The sequence below is a fragment of the Poecilia mexicana genome, unplaced genomic scaffold (genome assembly GCF_051168715.1).
Source record: "Poecilia mexicana isolate PSO_F unplaced genomic scaffold, ASM5116871v1 scaffold_18, whole genome shotgun sequence".
NCBI lineage: Eukaryota > Metazoa > Chordata > Actinopteri > Cyprinodontiformes > Poeciliidae > Poecilia > Poecilia mexicana.
Window position 1 is genome coordinate 15,055,558 of NW_028263387.1, and position 21,739 is coordinate 15,077,296.

General features: G+C 38.9%; 1 protein-coding gene across 2 annotated transcripts in view; it reads right to left on the reverse strand.

Moving 5' to 3' along the window:
- The window catches only part of LOC106923868 (adhesion G protein-coupled receptor L3), a 269,173-nt gene that overhangs the window by 41,624 nt on the left and 205,810 nt on the right, over window positions 1–21,739 (reverse strand). For both annotated transcript variants that reach the window (XM_088015248.1, XM_088015247.1), the window contains 4 exons: window positions 17,588–17,771; window positions 10,925–11,047; window positions 9,178–9,383; window positions 6,138–6,314 (listed from right to left, as the gene is read on the reverse strand). In XM_088015248.1, coding sequence (XP_087871374.1) covers window positions 6,138–6,314; window positions 9,178–9,383; window positions 10,925–11,047; window positions 17,588–17,771 — 690 coding nt within the window. The remainder of the gene's footprint in view (window positions 1–6,137; window positions 6,315–9,177; window positions 9,384–10,924; window positions 11,048–17,587; window positions 17,772–21,739) is intronic.

Below are 21,739 nucleotides of genomic sequence, written 5' to 3' on the forward strand. Positions count from 1 at the left end.
TGAGTAAAAACACCGTCACCACGGCAAGGAACAGAGGCGCTGATGGAAACTGACAAGCTGAACAGGATGCAAGTTACAGAACAAACACAGAAACCATGACGACAAACTGTGAAAACTCATGAAAATAGCAGAGCAAAACAGTGAAAACGGTTTAATCTTTATTAAACACAGAAGTCAAATAAAGCATTATTTGTTACAGTGAAACCAACCAATTTACTGAAATGCACATGAATTTACACCTAAATCTGATGACAACTCTACTTAATGTTAGACCTTTATGTTGTGTTCAACTTGACAAAAAGAAGGGTTTAAATGTTTTCTCAAAAGCTCAGACTCAAATGTTTGACTGTATCGCTGCTTGTAAATTTCCGACTAATACTGTAGTTCGCATCGAAAATGTTTTCTCTTCATAATCTCAGTTTCTACTCGCAGTTCTCATGAATCTCAAGGCTTCTGCAGTCTTAAGAAATCGCAGTGCTACTTGTCATTTAGAAGTAATAAAAATGACAAAAGCAGCCGCGGTGAAAATGCAAGCGTCTGCGTTTGAACTCCTTTTCATTTCTAAAGGAAAACAAAGGTAAAACGATAAAAGGTTGGACTCGTCTTTCTCGTCAGATATCATACAAAGGTCAAATCATTTGATTAGGGTGGTTCATGCAGGGGGGGTCCAAGTTCATCCCTGTTGTCAGAGCTTAAGCCTCCTAATATGAGGTGGAGTGGAGCGAGCTCACTCCTCACAGATTTTAACCGTACTAAATGGCTCCAGGCGAAGTGATGGGACATTTTAATACTGTAATCACTTGCGCTCTTGAAAAAGTCACTTTAAAGTACACTCACTCACATCATTGCCTTCAAATAGAAGTCTGCAATCACTCAAAGTAACAGAGACAAAAAAAAAAAAAAAAAATATATATATATATATATATATATATATATATATATATATATATATATATATATATAAATCCTGCATGCAGCCGTCTTCTGCTTTTAACTTTTGTTTGTCTGACCACCTGCGTCTCCCCCTGCTGAGACTGAACGGTCAGACGGAGGCGCTTACCGTTACTGGCTCCAATGTCCAAGACGTCGGTTGTAAATCAGACGGAAGCGAAAGCACTCTGTGCCGTTGCAATGGTCCTTCATAATACAGTATCCATTATGGTAGTTAAAGATCTCTAATGCTAAACGTTAGCATTAGCTCACACGAGAAATGCATATGAAAAAGAAAAAAAAAATGGACAAATTTGCATTAGGGGTCGGAGTTTTAGACTGAAATATTGCAAAGGCCTTCGTAGGAGAGTTATTTTAATAAAAGACCAGGTGCGGGTCAGAATTTTCTCTGGCTGCATGCAGTGTAAATTAAAACACCCACATGGTATATTGCTGTGAGCAGTCGGTGTGCTGTGCATGACGATCTAAGCAGATTTGGCTTTTCTTTTGGCTATTTTTAATACATTATCCACAATATTGAACATAACTTTTCATTAAGTAAACCACTTATTAACGCTCATGTTTATAATTTTAAAATATAATTGAAAAGTTAATTTATTTCCGTAACTCACTTCATTAAGTGGGAACACATTATGTAGAATAATTACACTCAGCCTGATGGCTCATTTCTATTCAAGAGTATTACATCAGACCAAGAAAAAACATCATTTGATAGAGAAATGTGGGATTAATATCAAATACCTGCTTAAAATTGCTATTTTGTCTTTTATTCAGACAAACGAGCTCCACAGGAACACATTCTAATCTAATAAGTATGTCTAAGAGGAGCGTTGAACAGCTTTAATCCACCAAGGCAGCACACTTTTTGTCACACACCAGAACTACGCAAAAAATAAAAAATAAATTAAATCCACCGATGTGGCTTAATGTATTTTGCGAATTTTGGTGACCTTGAGTGTGGAGGAAGGCGCCTCAGACCAAAATGTACTGTTAAATTCTTGTATTGGTTCAAGTAGAGAAATTATTCATTTTTAAATATCTGATGGGATGTCTTTTTGTTTGTTTTTTTTTGTTTTTTTTAGATTCTGCAAGGTGTGAGATTGGGTTGCAACATATTTTTTTCCCTAATTTGATGGCATAATAAGATGCCCATGTCCACATATGTTAGCAAAACACACATGCTTTTTGATGGGTGTTCAAATTTTGTCGCAACTGTGATAAAATGAATGTTGGCAAACATTGTTAAATATATTTTCCTCAGAGCTGTCAGTGACGACAGCGTAGAGGTTGTTTTGGATTCTCCGAACACTGAATGCTCTCATAATTTGATGTTAAAGCTGTGGCACAACAGAAACAGGAAGATCTTTCAACATGTTGCTCATTTTTTTCCTCATTTGCCGCAAAAAGTTATCACCCCATGAAACAAGATTGATAATGACTGGTATACTGGACTCAGTCCAGAGTGAAGAACAAATAAAAAAAAAGAGAAGCAATTACAACGTTTCAGAGAAATAAACAAGGCTAAAAGATAATGGGTAGCTCTGAGGGTTACGAGTAATAACAATGCAGTAGATGAAACTTGCTGTTTTCTGCTGCCATGGATACAAAAAAAAAAAAAAAAAAACGATAGCCTCCTCGGTTCATAAGATTTCTTTATCTGGCACTATTTCCAAGAAACAGAGACGCATACATCTATTTTCCCTCCATTCGCTGTGCTTTTAGATCAAGCATGGTGACAGTTTGTCAAATAAAAAGCCTCCAAAGCCCCCATTTAGTGGCAGTTTCCAATGAGCTGTCTTTTATAACGTCAAGGTAGAAAAGATAACGAAATAGAAAAGACAAGAAGGGAAAAATATCACTCAGGATTGGGGTGCAACCACTGTCCACTTTCCTCCGGTGAATGCAGTGGCACAAGCTAGAGAGGCTTTTCAAAATGTTGTGGGGGGGGGGATTGGCTTAACTCAAAGAGCTCTTTTACCGCTTTCCCCCCCGCCCGCCCTTTTTTTGTCCTGCTCTGCTTTCATCGTGTGAAGGCTCCCATTCTTCATCGCTGCCTCGCTATTCCAGACTCGACTTCAGCCCTGCAGGGAGCTTAGTGGGTCCAGAAGTCATGCTGCTGAGTGACAAACAGCGGCTCTTTGCAGCCGCCCCACCCACAAGGAGAGCAGAGGGTTTTGCGGGTATCGGGAAGGAAGATTGCATGCATATTATTTTGTCTTTTACTTGTGCACAGTTTTGAGAGAAAGACAAAAGAGACAAAAAAAAATAAAAAATACAGGGACGATGATTTTGTGGACTGGGGCCGGGTGGGACATCTCTCACAGAGGGCATCTCTTTTTCTCCCACTGATTCAAAAGAGGTGCCCTGGTGAGACAGATGCCATGCCAGATCCAAAAGGCTGCTCCGCTCCGTCAGCGGCTGAGCTCTTCAAATCTCCAGCGACAAAAACAATTAAGTCGTCTGTCCATGTAAGATTAGAAATTCTCCAATTCCCCCATGACCAGTGGCTTCCTTTGCTTTTTCCACCTAATTTATCAACTCAGATGTATTTACAATCACCCTCTCTGACTTTTTCCACTTTTCACTTGACAGAAAATGCCTGCGAGCGCCACTTCTAACAAAGAAATAGTCTTCAACAGTACATTACAAACGTTTTCTCATGTTAGAAGCTGTACTTTATTGAGATCATTTGTAGAAAAGTCAACACAAAGTAGCACGTAATTATAAAGCGAAAGTAAATGATACAAGGTTTTTCATTTTCACCACAACACAAAAAATGTGTGGTGTGCACAGGGATTCAGCCCCCCATGAATGGAAGTTAATGTGTCCTCAAAAATGCTAAGAAATGTTTTTATTTGACTTCGTTGTAAATTGTATTTGCAAGCACAGATCCTACTCTTCCACTCTAAGAATCCTCTAAAAAGTCTCCATCGCCTCCTACTCCGCAGAAACGGTGTGACACCAAGTCACCTTAGAAACGCAGGCTTCAGAGGTAAAGAAAGAGGGGCAATGGGTTAAACTGGATTCCGCCAAAAATCCTGACAACAAAATGGCAGGAAAAAAAAAAAAAAAAAAAAAAAAAAAAAAAAAGCACCAGCTGAATATGTCACTTTTTTCCACAAACAAACCAAGGTAGCAAAAAAAAAAAAGTTAACTTTTGAGATTTTCCCTGAAAATTAGTCGCTTCCTTTATTTCTTGAAATTGGCAAGAAAGGATAGCTGCTTTTCTCTGCTTCCTGTGTTTATAACAAGCTGTTTGTCACCTATGTTCACACCGAAATTCACAGGAAAAATGGCTCTTAAACAACCTGAAACACACACCATTCTTGTCCAGACGTTTTCTTCCTTTTATTAACGACATCCCGTCACACGTTTTGCAACGCAGGACTTGCAGCTACTTTTTTTTTTTTTTTTTTTGCACTTCAAACAAAGACAGAGAAGCTGCCCCCACTAATACTTTGTTGACCAGTAATAGTAGACTTTCTGAAGAGACTTGAACTTAAAATGAAGCTTTTTGCTTGGCTGTGGCATCAAGTAGAAGACCAAATTATAATGATCGTGCAAAAGGCCGAATTAAAATGGAAATAGTACTGTTGGAAATGTGTATTTAGGAATATTGTACACCAGTTTTCCCAAAAACAAATACCTGCAAAAAACTGAATAGTTCCTTCACATGCAGAATAGCAATCTGCTATTCTTAACATAGCCATAAAAATAAAATAAAAAATCAAGGTGTCTATAAAACATTAATTAACAACATACCTCTAAATAGACCAAACCAGAGTCATGCATTTTTGATCGACTTGATCCTACCTTCTATGTTGCATACCAAAAAATATTGGCCCTGCACATTTTCACATTTTTCCAAGTAAAAAAATTAAAAAAAATTCTCGGGGCTTTATATTTAAAATGCTAAAGTTTACTATGAAGTTACAATAAATATACATTTCTACTCTAGCATCAACTTTAAATATGGAACCTGGAAAAACCGATGCTAGAAGATGGGAGATAAGAAGGAAAGAAGTAAGGAAGGACAAGAAAAAAAGAAACCCAAGGAATGAAGAGAGGAAGTAAGGCAAGGGTAAAAGAAGGATGAAACGGCACTGGGTGAAAGACAAAAGGAAACAATGGGGAAAAGAAAGGATACAGGGTGGGGAAAAGGGAGGGAAACAAGTAAGCAAAGAAAGGAGGACACAAGAAAGGAACAGAGGTGACATATAGAAAGGGAGAGAAAAGGACGGACACAGGGAAAGAAAAAAAATAGAAACAGGACAGACAGGATGGAAGAAGGACTCAAGTTTTAAAAGGACGACAAAGAAAGTAAAGAAGGAAGGAAATGGAGAAAGGAAGGAGTGGAAAGTAGGACACAAGAGGGAACAGAAATGTGAGAATAACTTGTGGAGGAAATAAGGTTAGGACACATGAAGAGAAGTTGGGTACGATGAGGAAAGGTCAGGAGACAGAAAAAAAAAAGACTAGAGGCCGTAGAGGGGGAACAAAAGGCATGAGGGGGGGAGGAAAGATACAACACATTATCACCTCCCTAAAATATCGACCTAAGTGCCAAAAGTGATTTAATTTGCCTAAAACATATTTTGGAAAGAAAGAGATGGTGTTTTTTTTTTTTGTTTTGTTTTTTTTTTTGCCAAAATCACTTTTGGCAAAAAAATTGGCTTATGTCATTATTTTAGGATGATGACAAGATGTAGGACAGGAAGAAAAGAAGAAGAAACGGCATAAAATGAAAGCAAACCAATTTTTTTTTACAGTGGGATAGAGAATAAAGTCGGGAGTTATTATTTATTACATATACATTTTTTTTCTCTTTCTCCATTCTTATCTAGATTTGGAAAGTACAAAATTCAAAATTCATACATTTCTAGACAATGTAGGAACCTTGTTTTAGGGATAGAAATATCTATATATACACTGCTCAAAAAAATAAAGGGAACACTCAATTAACACATCCTAGATCTGAATGAATGAAATATTCTCACTGAATACTTTGTTCTGTACAAAGTTGAATGTGCTGACAACAAAATCACACAAAAATCATCAATGGAAATCAAATTTATTAACCAATGGAGGCCTGGATTTGGAGCCACACACAAAATTAAAGTGAAATGTTCCCTTTATTTTTTTGAGCAGTATATATATATATATAAAAAGAAAAACAAATGCTTTACCTTAACATCAACGTGGGCCATCAGGACAGCAAAGTTGGTGAGATGAGTACAAGAACACGTGGTGTGCGTCCTGTTGGTGCTCAGCAAGCGGCAGTCCTGCGTCGACCAGTAACCGATCATGGTGCGCTTGGAGTAACTCCAGAACGAGCAGTTGGGGTTGAAGTTTTCCTCAGATTGCTGCCGGACAAAGAAAGCAAGAAAGAAATAAATAAAAATAATAATAACAAATGAGCAGAATCGACATCCCCCGCTCACTGCTTGAAACGCAGGTGTCTGAAACTAATCACACCGGATTCATGTTTGGTTTCTTTTGCTTGCACAATAAAAATCCGCCAAAAAAAGAAAAAAGAAAAAAAAAAGGGTTAATTTATCCCCACTGCATTTCGCATCCATTCTGAGCGAATAGCAGGTGCCTTCACTGTCAGGAAGCATCAAGCAGCCTCATGCCTGTTTTTCATTGTGTTTTTTTGACCTTTCTCTTTAACTCTCGCTGCATGACAATGGACTGCCCCACTGTTTAATAGGCGCCGCTGCCGTCTGTGCTGGGCTGCGGCCCTAACGACGAGCGAGCCTCCCCGCTATCTTGCTCGCCATTTTATAAAAGTCATCCGCGACACAAAGGCGTAATAACGCAACAAAATGTAAGTGCTGATAAATAGATGCGCCGAGAGCCGTTCCCTCTCGAGTCCAATTGTCCTTTGGCACTGTGGCTGCAGAAATAAAGCAAGTGCACCCGCCTTGTCTTCAGTGACTCTCGGCACTCAAGGTTAAACGCATCTCCCTTTGTACTGTAAACGCTGTGACGATCCGAGGTTTTCCATTTTCTCCCGGTTTCACTTTTGGTTCCATGGTAATTAGTCTAATAAGGTTTATCCTCTGTGAATGCAAGTTTTCCACTGATTGCATTTACCCTTCACACGCTCAACACCTTGTGGAAACTACTTCACTGCAAAGGAGATGGGATGACCCTCCGTCACCATTAATGGCTTTAATTGGGGCCCGTTAAATGGGAAGGCAGGGAAGCGAAACAATAACTAGAGGACACATAATCATCCCCGAAGACCAGCAGACCAAAACCTCATGGTTAAACAGGAAGGCAGCAGGATAGTAAACCACCCCAAGACACAGCCATCCATACCCGGTGATGCTAAATATGAACATTAATTTGGGGGGGAAGCCGATATTGTATGTAAGCTACTTGTTTAGCGACGGCATAAGCTAGGAAGATTTAACATTCATTTAGGGCTGTAATCAAATGTCAAAAGCTATTTGTACTCATTCATAGCCACATTTCTATTTTTGTTGCCCTTCTTTTAAAAAAAATTAATAAATAAATCAGCTCGCACTGATTAAAGTTAGCACCAAATTTACACCAGATATTCTGGCTAAATTCGCACACTCAGTCAGTTAGCAAAAATTGAACAAACTATGATCATTTAATCATAGGGAGGCGGATCTTAGTGCTCGTAAATTGCAATCTCATGTGGCATTGCTCTCTTTTGTTACAGCTTTTCCCCGTCAGCAGATGCCGTTGTGAATGCTATGCTAGTTAGCATGGACACCGATGACTGTGGATAAATGGGTTCCCCCTGCCTGTAAGTTGTTTCTCCGCCATTAGCAAATTTAGCAGTGAGGATGTGACACTGAGTGACAGCATTAAGACCCTCCTCCTGGCTCCGATTGGTTGTTTTTGGTCGGGAGCGGTGTATTTCTTCAGGCCGCAAAAATAGGAAATCAATCTTTTCACACATTATCTGTCTCATACCATGCTATATCTACAGTTAAAACAATGTAAAAAGCATATTTTTTTAATAAAAGTTAATTACTGCACCTTTGATAGTGGATAGTTGTTCAGTATGTTGTATTGATTGTGAACTGTACATTTAATGACTAAAACTGGGGTAAACAAGTGAAAGGATCATTCTGCTCGTCTTCTTCGTTGGAAATACTTGATCAATCAAAAATCAGTCATTGGAAATTCAATACAATATCAAAATCTGTTTCTTATGTCTAACAAAGAGATTTTACTGCATCTAATGAGGCTTAGTTAACCAAGAAATGTTGCAATATTCTGATTACTAAGTGAATGTGTACATAAGAAACCTGTATGCACAATATGAATGATTGTGTGTGTTGACATGTTTCTGCCTAAAAAGAGAACTGTAGCCACTTTCTTGGCACATTTCTGTTTTACAAGCTTGGTAAGGGTTAGCAAAAGGGCAGCATTTTATTGAAATTACTTGATCCGTGCATGGAGACAGTGGAAAAGTACCCCAACATCAGACTAATAGTAAAATTAGTCTTGGAATTGCAATTTTCTTCTAGGGCAGGTGAGTCAGAGCAACAGCTGCTCTGACATCATCCCCCTGACATTTTCCCACCATTTAATTTTAACATCCTTGAGCTATAGTCCTTTTACTCGTCTGCGCCCTTCTCATTTTTTTCTGCTGTTGTGTGCATTCTTTCAACGCACGAAAAAAAAAAAAAAAAAAGCATTGCCGCTGCTCTCTTACGGCTGTTCAACATCTCTGATGATCGCTGAAGGCGCCGTTTGTAGACGAAACGGGGGTATTTTGAGGGTGGTAGAGTGTGGAGCAGAAAATGGAGTCAGGAGGGAGAAGTCATGGCGCCCCACGATGACTAAGCAGACTCCGGTGAGGCTGAATGCGGCTGATGTTTGCTCACAAGATCAAGCCGGTGTTCAAGCCAATGAACAACAGCGTGGCTCCGTCGTGAGCGACGCCGTTTGTGGCAATTTGATATGTCACACCTACCCGTGTATAAGACGTTTTCATATTTGCTTATTTTTACTGGGATTTGCGCATTTGCGATGCGCTTCAGGGAGAGGGAAAATGATGATGAAAGGTTCTATCAAGAAGGCGCCAAAGTAAGTGTGCTCTCTGTGTCAACAAATGGAAAGAGACAAAGAGCACATTAAATGCCGCTGCGCTGACATCTAAGTAAAAACAAATCCCTCGACCCCCCCTCCCCCTCAGGTCCAAACACACACGCAGACACAGAGACAGGACGAGAAAATTACCTGCAGATGCCTGATGGTAAAAATGACAGGGTCAGAGAGATAGACTTTGTTAGAGTCCTTGTTGATGGCAGCTGTGATAACGGGAGAGTTGACAATCACGGAGTAATTGGTAGCCAGAGCTTCGCTGCCCAACTTCATGCTGGCGTTCTCCGTGGAAAGGTACACGCCGATGTGTTTGTACAGGACAAACGCTATTCGAATTTCACCTGCAAGAGGAAAGTTATGATAAATATTTCACAAGGGATGAACTGCGGCGTTTACGTTCTGTGCAAGTACTTCCTCAAGATTCCCGTCTGCTCCGTTTCCCTTTTATTGTAGCGAGAACGCGAAGGGGATGCTTTACTTCTTTGCAGGGTTGTTTGAAATTACTAAACTAAAACCTCTTTTGGTCAAAAATAAACAAAAAAAAAAAAAGAAACAGTTGCTACTGCCTGAGGTTTTTTTAATTTCCTGCCGCTTTGAAAAATATATGGAACAGAGTTTCAGGTGCAGGAACAAAGAGACTTCTATTAAATCTGTGCTTTGTCGGTTTATAACTTTCTGGTCTTGGGCTGAAATCTCAATATGAGGAGTTTCTGCGTGGAGTTTCCATTCATCTTTCTCTTAGTGCTTTAAGCAGCGTCATAATGTCAAACACCAGGAGATGACAATCATCTCAATACACTGTTTTTTTTCTGCTGTCAGTGCATGAATTTCTAGGACTTTTTTTTCTTCCACTCAACTTTCCATAAATATACTCCAATACAGCACTTTGTACACCAAGCTCCTTTAGCCATGACCTTTTGTGGCTCACCCTCATGTCAGAAACTGTCTTCCTCATGATTATGTTGGCAATATCATAACATATTTATATAAAATATTCTTTATTATTTGTCTCATGTGATAATACATATAAATTGCAATTATGCCATTGACAGTTTACACCACCTTTAGCTGACATATGCATTTTACACATTGGAATAACACTAAGATCGACAATAGCAGAATGAACACTCATATGATAACTTATTTAAAACTTTTTTTTTTTTTTTTTAAAAGGAATCACTCAAAACCTTTCTGAGAAAAAAAAAGAGAAACTTCAACAAATCACCAAACATTTCGTCAAATTTAACATTCAAAGATGTGTCCGAGCATTCTTCAAAAGCATCGGCAAGTATGTTTTCTTCAAAAAATTTTCTTGTTAATAATTTCCTTCTCTCCCTTTGCCTCCGTCTTCGCCTCCTGCAAGTTTCACTTTTGAGCACAGATATCAAAGAGAGCCCCCCCTCCCGCTGCGACGGAGATCACTCACTCCAATGAAAAAGGGAAACAATTTGGGTGCCGAAGCCCGGGATGATGGAGGAATGCTCGCCACCCCGCCGTCCTGCTCTGCCTGTGCACGGCTGGTCGCAGACACAGGCGTCCAGCTGAGAGACAGCCAGCACCGCTACGCACTCTGTACCCGATTTGATTGAGCTGGCAGTATCTGCAGTGCTTAGGTACTGTTTTTTTTTTTAACTCAACCTTGTTCAGAGTTTAAAGGACAGGTTTATAAGTACATGTAATGCAGAATGCTGCTGAAATGCTAAGAAAGTAAAAGATGTTTGAAATAAAATTACTGGAAAGCAAAGAAACAACACGATGTCATAACAGCACAGACTATTTCCGCCACACTTTGTTCGTTTAGTCGTGTGAATTGTGCTCTAGCTGACAGTTGCACAGCAGAAATCCAAACTTTTGCACAGCAGTGGAAAATCCGATGTGTTACCGTTTCTCCCGTGCTGCTTCAGTGTGTTTGCCGACAGGTGGATCGAGTTGCCTTGCCCTCCGGTCTGTGGAAACTTCAGATCAGGCAAATTCCCATCCGTGCTCATCCTCGCCACCTCCAGCTCTGCACGCAAGCAGAAGGAACCCGACAAAACTTTGAGGAATCAATAATAAAAGCCCGGGGTTCCCCTGAGGACACAGAGGTCACATCCTTTGCGGATTTCACAGTTATAACTGATATTTCGAAGACAAAAACTTTAGACTCCCAGAGGTAATTTGAGTGAATACGAGCTAAAACAAGCAGTCGCATACATTCCTCGTGTTTAATCACGCCATTTAGACTCTTCTTTTATTAAGTTTGGAATGGAAAAATACTGGGAAAGAATCATGTTAAATGTCTGGTTAGCAAGTTCCATCTCAATTACACACTTTCATAGCTATTCACAACCTTCTGGTATAGAAGGCTGCAATCACAAGCTTTTATAAGTATCCAGTATTTGACTGGATATTTGAGCCCATTTGTCAGAATTGGTAGAAATAAAACATTCAGCCCCAGGAGCTTAATCTTTTCTTTCTGAACGATAGTGGCAGTATCACGCTGCAGAACTGTTTAGCTGTCAGAGACACTAGTGCATCCATTCTGCGCAAAGTAGAGTTAAGAAAAACAACGGAAGAAAACCTTCAAATATCAACTTCACCTCAAATCCACATCTAGACGGTTGCAACCAGCACATAACTGAGTATTTATGTCGCAAAAGGATTCAAAACACACATCAATAGTGGTTTTGTGGTTGAGATGGAACTTGCTCAGGGAATTTTATACATACATTTCTCAGTGCACTTGTATATTTTTTAACCTATATGTAAAATTCTTTAATTAAAGAAAAGAGAAAATCTCCAAAAAGTTACAAAAAGTCAGTTATGCACCTTTAGCATTTAGCCCAATAAGTAAATGTAAACCTCTGATTGGAACTGCTTGCACTTTACTTTGTCTATGAAATAATATCTATCTATCTATCTATCTATCTATATCTCTCTCTCTCTCTCTCTCTACATATATATATATATATATATATATATATATATATATATATGTCTGGGGATTAAAAGCTATACGCAACCGTAGCAACTGGGAAAGGTTCAAACACATCTCCGATATTGTCAGATTTAAAAAAAAAAACAACAACAAAAAAAAACTCTGGATCTCCAACAATTATTCATCATGGCATTTTTCTGAGTTTTTTTTTTTTTTTTTTTGTAGTATAGCTTTCAACAAAGACTACAGGGATTGTTACTGTTACTGATGATGTCTTTCTTTAGGAAAACTGACTTTTAAATGCAATAGTGACATTACTGATTCATAAAAAAGAAAATAAAACCCTGATATTATGAAATGATTCTTCTCATTAGGAACCGAGACAGTGAGCGATTTAAAGGCAGAAGATAAAGAGGAGCTTTTATAGCTTTTCAACAGCTGTTGTGTCTGAAGCAAACTTCAAATTTATGGTTCAAATATTTCCTCTGTCGTATAGGAGAGGGGGAAAGACTTCTGTTAGCAAGCAGGTTGCTGTAAGGAGCCTATTCTATCAAAGTTATTATATTATATTACTTAAGCTGGCAAGACAGTGACCACCAGTGTTATGTAGTGGTCATGACACCAGTGGTTATGAAGTTTTGGCACCCCTAAATGTCAGAACGCCCCCGAATAAATGGATACAACCAATGATCCATTGATTGGTAGAAGAAAAAGAAAAAAACAAAGATAAACATGTTTTTACTCTAAAACATGTAGATCTAACATCCTAGATGATATTTCCTTAATGTGTGGTGAAAAATTATTAGTGCTAATGTTGAACAAACACAGCTTAAAGGTGATGAGTAATGTTACAGAAATGGTGAAGAGGGGTCGTCTGAGGATCGTCTCTCAGAAAGGGGATTTCACCCTTTTCTGTCCAAGAATCGTGGTTTCGAACTCAGAGGAACTGATCTGTGTCCATTTTTACGGTCTTATTGATCATGAAATCTTTCTAACAAGCTAAATTTGTAGTGATTCTAAGCTAAGTGATTAAGATGCAGCCCGTCTGATGATTGTTTTGGCACTAAATTCCTTTGAATATCATATTTATTTTTAACTTGCCTTTTACATACTCTTCATTGTGTTTGAAGACAAACGTTAGCCAATATGAAAAGCCATATTGACTTTACATCTCAATATGGCTACAGAAACAACAGGAACAGGGTCAAGGGGTCAACGTGCATTTTCGATAATCACTCTGGGATTAAACATGCAGGCGTCAACCACAGCATTGCCAGCTCAACGCGCCTCAATATTCCCGCTGATCTGAGCAGCAAGAACATTAAAACCAGCGCAGGAGATGCAGTCATTGTTGCAGCGGCAGTAAAGCTGCCTGATTAGTCTGAAGTGGGGACTCTCATCTTGAAACACAGCCCGAACAAGAGTAAGAGAAAGAAACTTAATTAAATCCGATAACGAATTCAGCTGGCGATCTGATGTCGCCGTGACACACTGACTTTGATAAAGGTTAGAGCCAACAGAGGGCTGCAGCGAGGGCACATTTAATCCTCCCTTTGTATCTGTTTTCATACCATGGCGTTTCCATCTTTTCTATTTAAAAAAAAAGAAAGAAAATCTTTTGTATTAGTATTCTCTTGTGGTTTTCTAAAGGCCAGAGGGTTTTTGATACATTCCTATTCAACTTAGCTAAGACAATACCCCAGATAGTGCAGCATTCCCTGGATTCCAAGTCTGCCTTTGGAATAAAGGAAGCATTTTTCTTCTCCCACTCTGAGCTCTCTCTTTTTTTCCCCCTGCGTGGCTGTGTAAAAGAGCTTACGACAGGCTCTGGGGGAATTTCTTTGATGCCATAGGAAGTTGCTGGACCCAAGGGCTGTACCTTCAAAGCAGGGTTTGAATAACGCGGCTAATCAGCAGAAATCTGTTCACGAGATTATCGAGGAAGGAGCGAAGCACAGGCTGCGAAGTGTAAACACAAACATAGACACCATGGCAGAAGAAAGAAAATATCAAATTTAGTCGGAAATTAGGAGACTTCTGAAGGCATTTAGGTTTGCGCTTAACTTTATTTAAGGTTATCAGAATAATCTGAATAAGCAAGGTTGCAATTTTTTGAATTTTATTCCCAAAACAATGTCCAAAAGCTACGTGTAGATTTAGTTCTACGTTGTAAATATGCACTGCTTTGTGTTAGTTTATCGCAGTAAAACTGAACGAAACATACACAAGTTTGTGGCTGCTAATTGAAAAAGTAGTGAATGCTTTTAAAATGCAACATACCGTGCAGAAAAAAAAAAAAAGTTCATAATCAGCTTGTCTACAACCCTTTGAAGCCCTCACTCACTGACACCGATGCAAACATATCAGCGATACAGCACATCTGCACACGCTAAAGCTTTCCACAACGCAAGGATTTCAAAGTGCAGGATCAATCATTAGCAGGCGCAGTGATTAACGGGGCTGGAAAAAAAACACACACACAAAAAAACGGGGTTTCGCCGTCGTTCTCATTTAACACCCCTCAGTGACATGAAGGATTACAGGAGCTGAGCGGCTGAAAAAATAAAATAAAATAAGCCAAGCAAACAGAGAGATAAGGCCTAGTAAACATGTCACCAGCACATAATTAACCAGAATACCACAACGTGCTATAAAGTCTGGGCTGCACGGCATCGCCTCTCGTCCCCCCCAGCGCTACTCCCTTCCCCTCCTTCTAAACGAGCTCAGAATCTCCTCAATACCCAGATGAATTGTGTGCCAGATACAATAAAACCCCTTTTTTTATTAATTCTCCCAACGCCTGCTTCCTTTTAAGTAAGTAGACCTATATTTTTAGGTTGCCATGGAAGCAAGAATATGTTTTTCAAAAAAAAGAAAAAAAAAAAAAATCCAGCACGTTAGGAGTAGAGCGTTATTCATCATGACGCCGTTTTTTTTTATTTTTATTCCCTTGCCCCACTAGCTTCAGACTGACAAAAAAATGTGCTGCTCCCCACTTTAAAATAGCACATATAATTCAAAATTTCAACAACCTGTGTTTCTAGGTTTGGATTACCCCGCCAGGGAAAACAGTAATGACAAGAGTTTCATTATCTGGGCTCGCCTGGTATTTATACTCTGAATAATGAGCGCTGATCCCTGATCTTCACGAGCGGCGGTTAATTCTGCCTAATAACTGACATAAATTTAAACGCCATCTGACAAGATAAATGCCAGTGTACAGCTGAACGCTATCGGCCGAGAGCAGGCCCGTAGATCTTAACCTCCACGCTGCAGAGGAGGCGTTGCTCCAGTGACCTTCACACTTGATCTAGTGGCACAGAAAGCGCCGTCATCAATACGAGAGCGGCCACCGGATCGATAGCTGCGCAGAGGAACCGTGGCCTCTGTATGACGAGAGAGACGGGCGAGGGCAGGGACAAGTGGGATGCGCGGAGGAAAACGGCAAAAACCAAACGGGAGCGATGAAACCAAAACGGTTTGCAACTAAAATGCGTCTTGTTTTGGTTTGAGAGTCATACTAGTGAAAAGAAGTTCACTTTATAAGTGAAAAAAATGTCCTTCTGTCCAGTTTAAGAGGATAGTTTACTCCCCGGTGGTCATACAAGATGCATCCAGTCTCCCTGTACTCTCTCAACAATTACCATAATCGCGTTAGATACCTGTTCGACATCTGTCTGTGTTTTTGCTTTGTTACTGAATGTAAATGTGAATGAGAAATGAACTTATGTCAATGTAGGGTTAGGGTTAGCCATTTAGAGCATATATGATGTTTGTTTGTACATTTGTACTTTTCTTTAGGGGTTTTATTCAAGCATAACAACATGAACACTGATATTCACATCATTTGGGTTTTTCAACTGCTGTGCCTACAGTAATAAGCAAATTAGGACCGTCATGTAAACATGGTGTGCTTATGATGTTTAAACTATCAAGGTCACATTTGAAACCAGTAATGATCTTCCTTGTGTCGTACAAACGTGCACAGATCTCGATGAAATCATTTCATAGATTTTGAGCTTTCACTACGTCTTTGAAAACAGGAGTTCCTAAATGTTGTAGCCGCCATAAAAACGGGGAACCTACACAGTCTGCAGAATTCTTTGTCTTTTGTAAGGTTGTTCTTGACTGATGTTTTGACAACGGGATGGGAAATAAAGTCCTGAAATGCAATTATTTTTCCACTCTCATGTCTCTTTTTTCAAGCTGGGCACTAATCGAGGAATTTTCCAAACCACATAAGGAGGCTGTAAAAAGTCAAAAAGAAACTACACCCTGTGTCAATAGGATGTATGTGATATTCTCTGCTTGTGCATAGTAAATTCAGGTGAAATATCGGCTATCTAAAGTAGAAATTTACCTGCCGAGTGGAGCATTTTAATCACTGCTTGAAGAAAAAAAAAAGTCAGACTGAGCTTTCTTTGTTTTGTTTTTTGTTTTTTTAAATGAAAGAAATAAAAAAGTGCACTCGGATAAGTTGGACTGCTTGTCATCGTTTTACACAATGTGCTGTCAAGACTCCGGGTGAAACCAGCGCGCAACTTTGCACCTGAGAAATAAAGCCTAGCAAGTTTATAGTTTAAATATTGTAATATAGTTTGCATAAGGTCAGCAGAGCCCTGTTGTCGTCTCACGTAGTAGTAAAGGAAGAGAGTCGGATGTGTTGTCAGTTATTTTTGACTTTTGAGATAAAACCAAGCTGAAGGCTGTGGGGACATTCTGGCACAGTGACAACAACTGCTGAATTACAAGATCGCACAGACTTGCTCCAAGGGAAGATAACTGTCAGACACAATGAGTGTTCATGCCAAATGGCCATTTTTATAAGAATAAAAGCGGTATGTTGTTTCTAAGTTTAACTCTGAGAGGCTAAGGATTACAATTTCCCCAAGCAAAACGAGTCAAAGTTTGTCCACGCACATCTGCCGTGAATGTGTTGTTTTCATGCCCTGCAAAGAAACAACAATCATTTGTGCTTTTCTCCCCATTTTCTTACTTAGCCAATATTTTCAACAATTCTTAATAAGGTTTTGTGTGATCAACAAACACAGAGTAATGCATAAATGCGAGGTAAAAATGACATTTTGAGATTTAAGGGTAATCTGGACAAAAACAACACAGAAAGACGTCACACATATGAAATATTAGTTATCTCAAAAATATAAACAACAAGGAAAAAGTCTGTTAGCACATTGAGGAATGCATTTAATAGTTTGACTATTTGCATTCTGATCTGTGACTGTTTTAAATATTGAGCATATTTAAACTCAAAGAAAAAAGTTTCATTGAATTTATCTGGAGTTGATTCTAACCATAAGGGGCTAAAAAAAAAAAACTACTTTATTGTTTTTTCCTCCAACTCAATACAAGCCCTTTCAATGTCATTAGGATCAGATTTTGTGAGAAAATTAAGTAAGATCTTACACTTTTCTGGTTAATTTGAGATATATGGGAAGATGATCATAGGTCGCTTAAAAAAAAAGAAAAGAAAGAGGATATTCCAATGCTTTATTGTTGGATCATTGTATCATTTTTTGTTATCCCAGTTAAATAAAATGAAGTTTTTGGGTGGAATGTAGCCAAAAATAAGAGCTTTAATTACTTTTGTAACACCCGGAACACACTTACGAATGTTTTCGGTGTTCTCCTGCACGATGTCCGTCTTCAGCAGGTTGTCAGCCAGGACGAAGGCCCCCTGCTCCACCGTGTCCAGCAGCATGGTGGCAGCTCTCAGCTGCTCCCCGGTGCTCAGCTCCCTCCACGCGGCCTGGGCCTGTGGCTGCAGCAAATTGTTGACCGTCTCCACCATGGCCTGGGGAATCCAAAGAGTTTATTTAGAAGAAGAAAGAAAAAAAAAAAGAAAAACTGAAGCTGCTTGACATGTTGATTTGGTAAATGGTATGAGTTAAGGGGGAACCAGAGGGACTTCAGGAGCGAAAAACAAATCCCACAATCCTGTGGGGATCGTGCAGGATGGATGGATGATTGGTTTTCCTTTATTTCATTTGAAAAGATTTACAAAGTGCGTGTATCAGGGTGGAATGGTCATCTAGTGGCAGCAACACCTGAATTTGTAACAACACTGAATGTATTATTTTGGTTTTGTGGCCATTTCCTTTTATCTACAAGAGGAATTAATCATGTAAATGAATCAGAGCCAACGCTTACAAGACTAGAGGCCAGTCCTTGCATGACTTGAGGCTAAAGTCTTTAATTGGTGTGATAAATGATCCCCCACCCTGCAGACAACCTTAGCACACAAATGCACCGAAATAAATAAAGTAAAACAACATTAAGACAATCCAGTGGGTGGAAAAAGCTTTTGCTGGTAGCAAGTATCTGCAACCATTTAATACAGATTTTTTATTTTTTTCCCTTGCACAGTAATAATAGAAGTGAAGGACTATTAACGCCTTCGTTAATCGGCACACAACAGCGGTGAAGCAAGTAAGTTAAAGAGGGAGTGGGGGGAGGAAAGAGTGAACATCTCCAAGACAAGATGAAAAATTAAGAGCCATTAAAGATTTAAAAATGCCAATGGCAAGATTTATGAGTGGAATACTAATTGGTCAAGCACAGCAATTCAATCCTGGTACAAACACTCCAAAGGCCAAGCTCAGCTCGGCAGCCCCTGGAAATAAAGATATTCTTTAAGTCTTCAAAGCACAAATGGTGGTCAGACGGATTATTATTACTTGAACGTTTACTGTTGTTACTTGTAGAAACATTTCCTGTCAAGAAAACCATCACCAGGAATTGTCTACAACATCCGTTATGAGTAATTTTGCAAGTTTGTTCCTATAGATGTATGAAAACTTGGAGTAATCAGACAGTAATAGCGTTCGCTATGAATTGAATCAAACAGTGTAAAGACGAGGGAGATCTTTTTGTGCGTCTTGAGTGCAGTGTTTTGTACTTATCCACAGAGCATTCTTACTTTAAGGGTTGCATAAATAAGTAAAGGCAGGATAAAACTGAGGTAATGGCTAGAAGCATGACGCAATTAACAAAGCTGGTGATTAAAACAATCTGGTTCTAATACCACACTTATGTCTCCAATGAGACAAATCAGATTTTATTGTTAAAATGTTGCACTGGTGCAACTCACACAAGCCTGGACTGGATCTATAAATAACTTTTAATGAACAGAAATAATGATGAAATAATGAAAAAACTAGAAAATCTCACACCAAGCAACCTTTAAGCATTGTACCCACTTATTGTGCAAAAAACAACAACAACAAAAAATCCTTAACATGTTTATTGTTGTGACTTAACAGCCAAGAGGGAAACTAGAAGTTTGGCTTTGCTTTTTGCATTAAAGCATGTTTACTTCATAAGTATAATTGGAACAACATTTGTTTTCCAGTTGCAAGCTAGAAAAATCAAATTTACTGACTCTTATGCTCATTGACCAAGTTAATTCCTATTAGCAATATGTGATTGTAATGTAATGTTACGCTGGTTTAGTGCAATTGAAGAAAGCTAATTTTTAGCCATGGGGTCAACATGCTAACTGCTGCTTTTCATTCACTTTGGAGGTTAGGTAAGTGTTTCTCAACACTTGAGTACAGTTGAGAGAAAAAAACAGCTTTTCATTTTTAGCATAAGCACGGTGCCACTGGCAAAAAAAAAGAGCTGCTTTTGATTGTGAGAACTGATGAAAAGAGTGTATTTCAGCGTTCTTGATCAGTTCGCAAAACATTAAAACAGAGGGATTTTCAAATTGTGATGTTTAATGACCATGATAATTACCATTACCAGTAGCATTTTTGACACAGAAGTCAACATTTTTAATTACCAAGCACTTTAACTAGTTGTATATCTACGATTCATCCCGAAGCTTCAAGTTACGTAATTCAGCTTATTGCAAATGAGTTCCAGATTAAAACAAGGGTTCTGTTTGGATTACAGCTACAAACCCTTTGAATTACCAAATTATGGCTGAAAACAAGACTGACAAAAACAAAGCAGGTGGAATTATAATTAATGTGCCTGTAACAGCTAAATTTTTTATAAATGGTCACAATGGGGGGAAATGACGCAGCTACTTTTACAGCATCGTGTTTTCATTTCGGTTGAGTCAGTGTGACTGAAGGGGGAAAAAAAAAAAAAAAAAAAAAAGGAGTAGGTTTTAAATTTATGATTCGCCAGCTACAATTTCAACTTTCAACACACACCGAGTCTCCCAATATCCACACACGCAATATAAGAGTCTGATGCAAGAATGAGCACACACCGCTCCACCTGCTATTCCGCCAGAACATGCACAACGTAGCACACAGCGCACGGCAAAACCTACTCCACACGCGTGGGGAGTCTATCATCTTTGATGTAATTATTCATTATCAGCACCCAATCTCCAATCACACCTTTTGACATTCAGCTAGAAGCAGAGGTTGATTCGCTCTCAATTAAGGAGCTCTTTTTCTTCAGGCGCTGACATTTTTTTTTCCTCCCCTTTTCCTTTGTTCACGACTTTAAGATTCTCTTTCCCTAGTTCTTATACCACTAAGAAATAATGGTTCTTCACAGGGTGAGGACTGATGGACTGACACCTTGCCTTTTATTTCACATACAGAGGAGATGTATGAGGAATTAACCCCCTTCTAAGGACAAAGGAGAAGGTCCGAAACTGCTAAGAGAGGGAAAACATGTTGTAAACAAATGATGGAAGCTCGTAAAGAAATAAGGAATCATTTTTACATTGATTATTAATAATGCTAAGAAAAATAACATTTATTTAGATATAGCCAATTTATATAAGACCAGCTTATTACATAATGCCATGATAAATTCTACTGGTAAAAAAAATGGACTCTAGCTAATCAATCACCAGTGGATGTTATTTGTGTTTCTATTATGAATCTTCTTTGCCTTATAGTAAATCATAAGAAAACCGATCCCATAAAAATTGCAACTAAGCTTTACTGATGGGAGTATTACTTCTGTGTTTTTGTTATTTATAGGGAGATTTACAAACTATTAAATGCTTCCTTACTTCTATGTAATTAGCATGATTAATGTCCCATGTTGCCCATTCTGGGTGTGTTATGACAATGGTGAAATGACCAAAAAAAAAAAGTCCAAAAAAAAAGTCCAAATAATCCTTAGTGAAAAATACATTTTCTATTTGTTGATTATCTCTGAGTGGCTTATCTACGTCTGCAGTGCCGCAACACCTTTTGTGTAAATGTGTGTACGAAGCACTAAAAGAAGCTATTAAATTCTTTGCCTTTACTAGTCGAAACCTGCTTACCTTCGGGCCTACAACAAGAACAGAACTGGAGTTTTTGTCCTGCAAACTACCGCTATCTCGCCAGCCTGCAAATGTATTCACCTTGCGGGAATGAGAATGCTTTGTTCTCTGAAGGCAAAGCATGAAACCTATTTCTGATTAGCAATTTTTCTTTCTTTTTTTTTTTTTTTTCTATCCAAATCAGTTTATGTATTACACAGAGCACCGATTCACAACAAATGCCATCTCAATGCACAAACAGGTTCCCTTCGGTCCGGTTTACTCGCGTCCAAACGTACGGCCCGATTCGGAGTAAAACGAAACAGTCAAGTTAAGTGGAGTACGATCCGAGCCGGTAAGAATTTGTGTCTCAATCCAGTTTGGATGCACTGAGTTACTGAAATTGCAGCGTTCCTTCCCGCCAGAGCAAGAATGAGGTGAGAGCGGAAGGCCAATTGAATTTATTTCAAAGATAATTAGAGTAGTTATTTTTGACTGGACCCTACATGGCGACTTAAGACAGAAAGATTGAGACATGGACA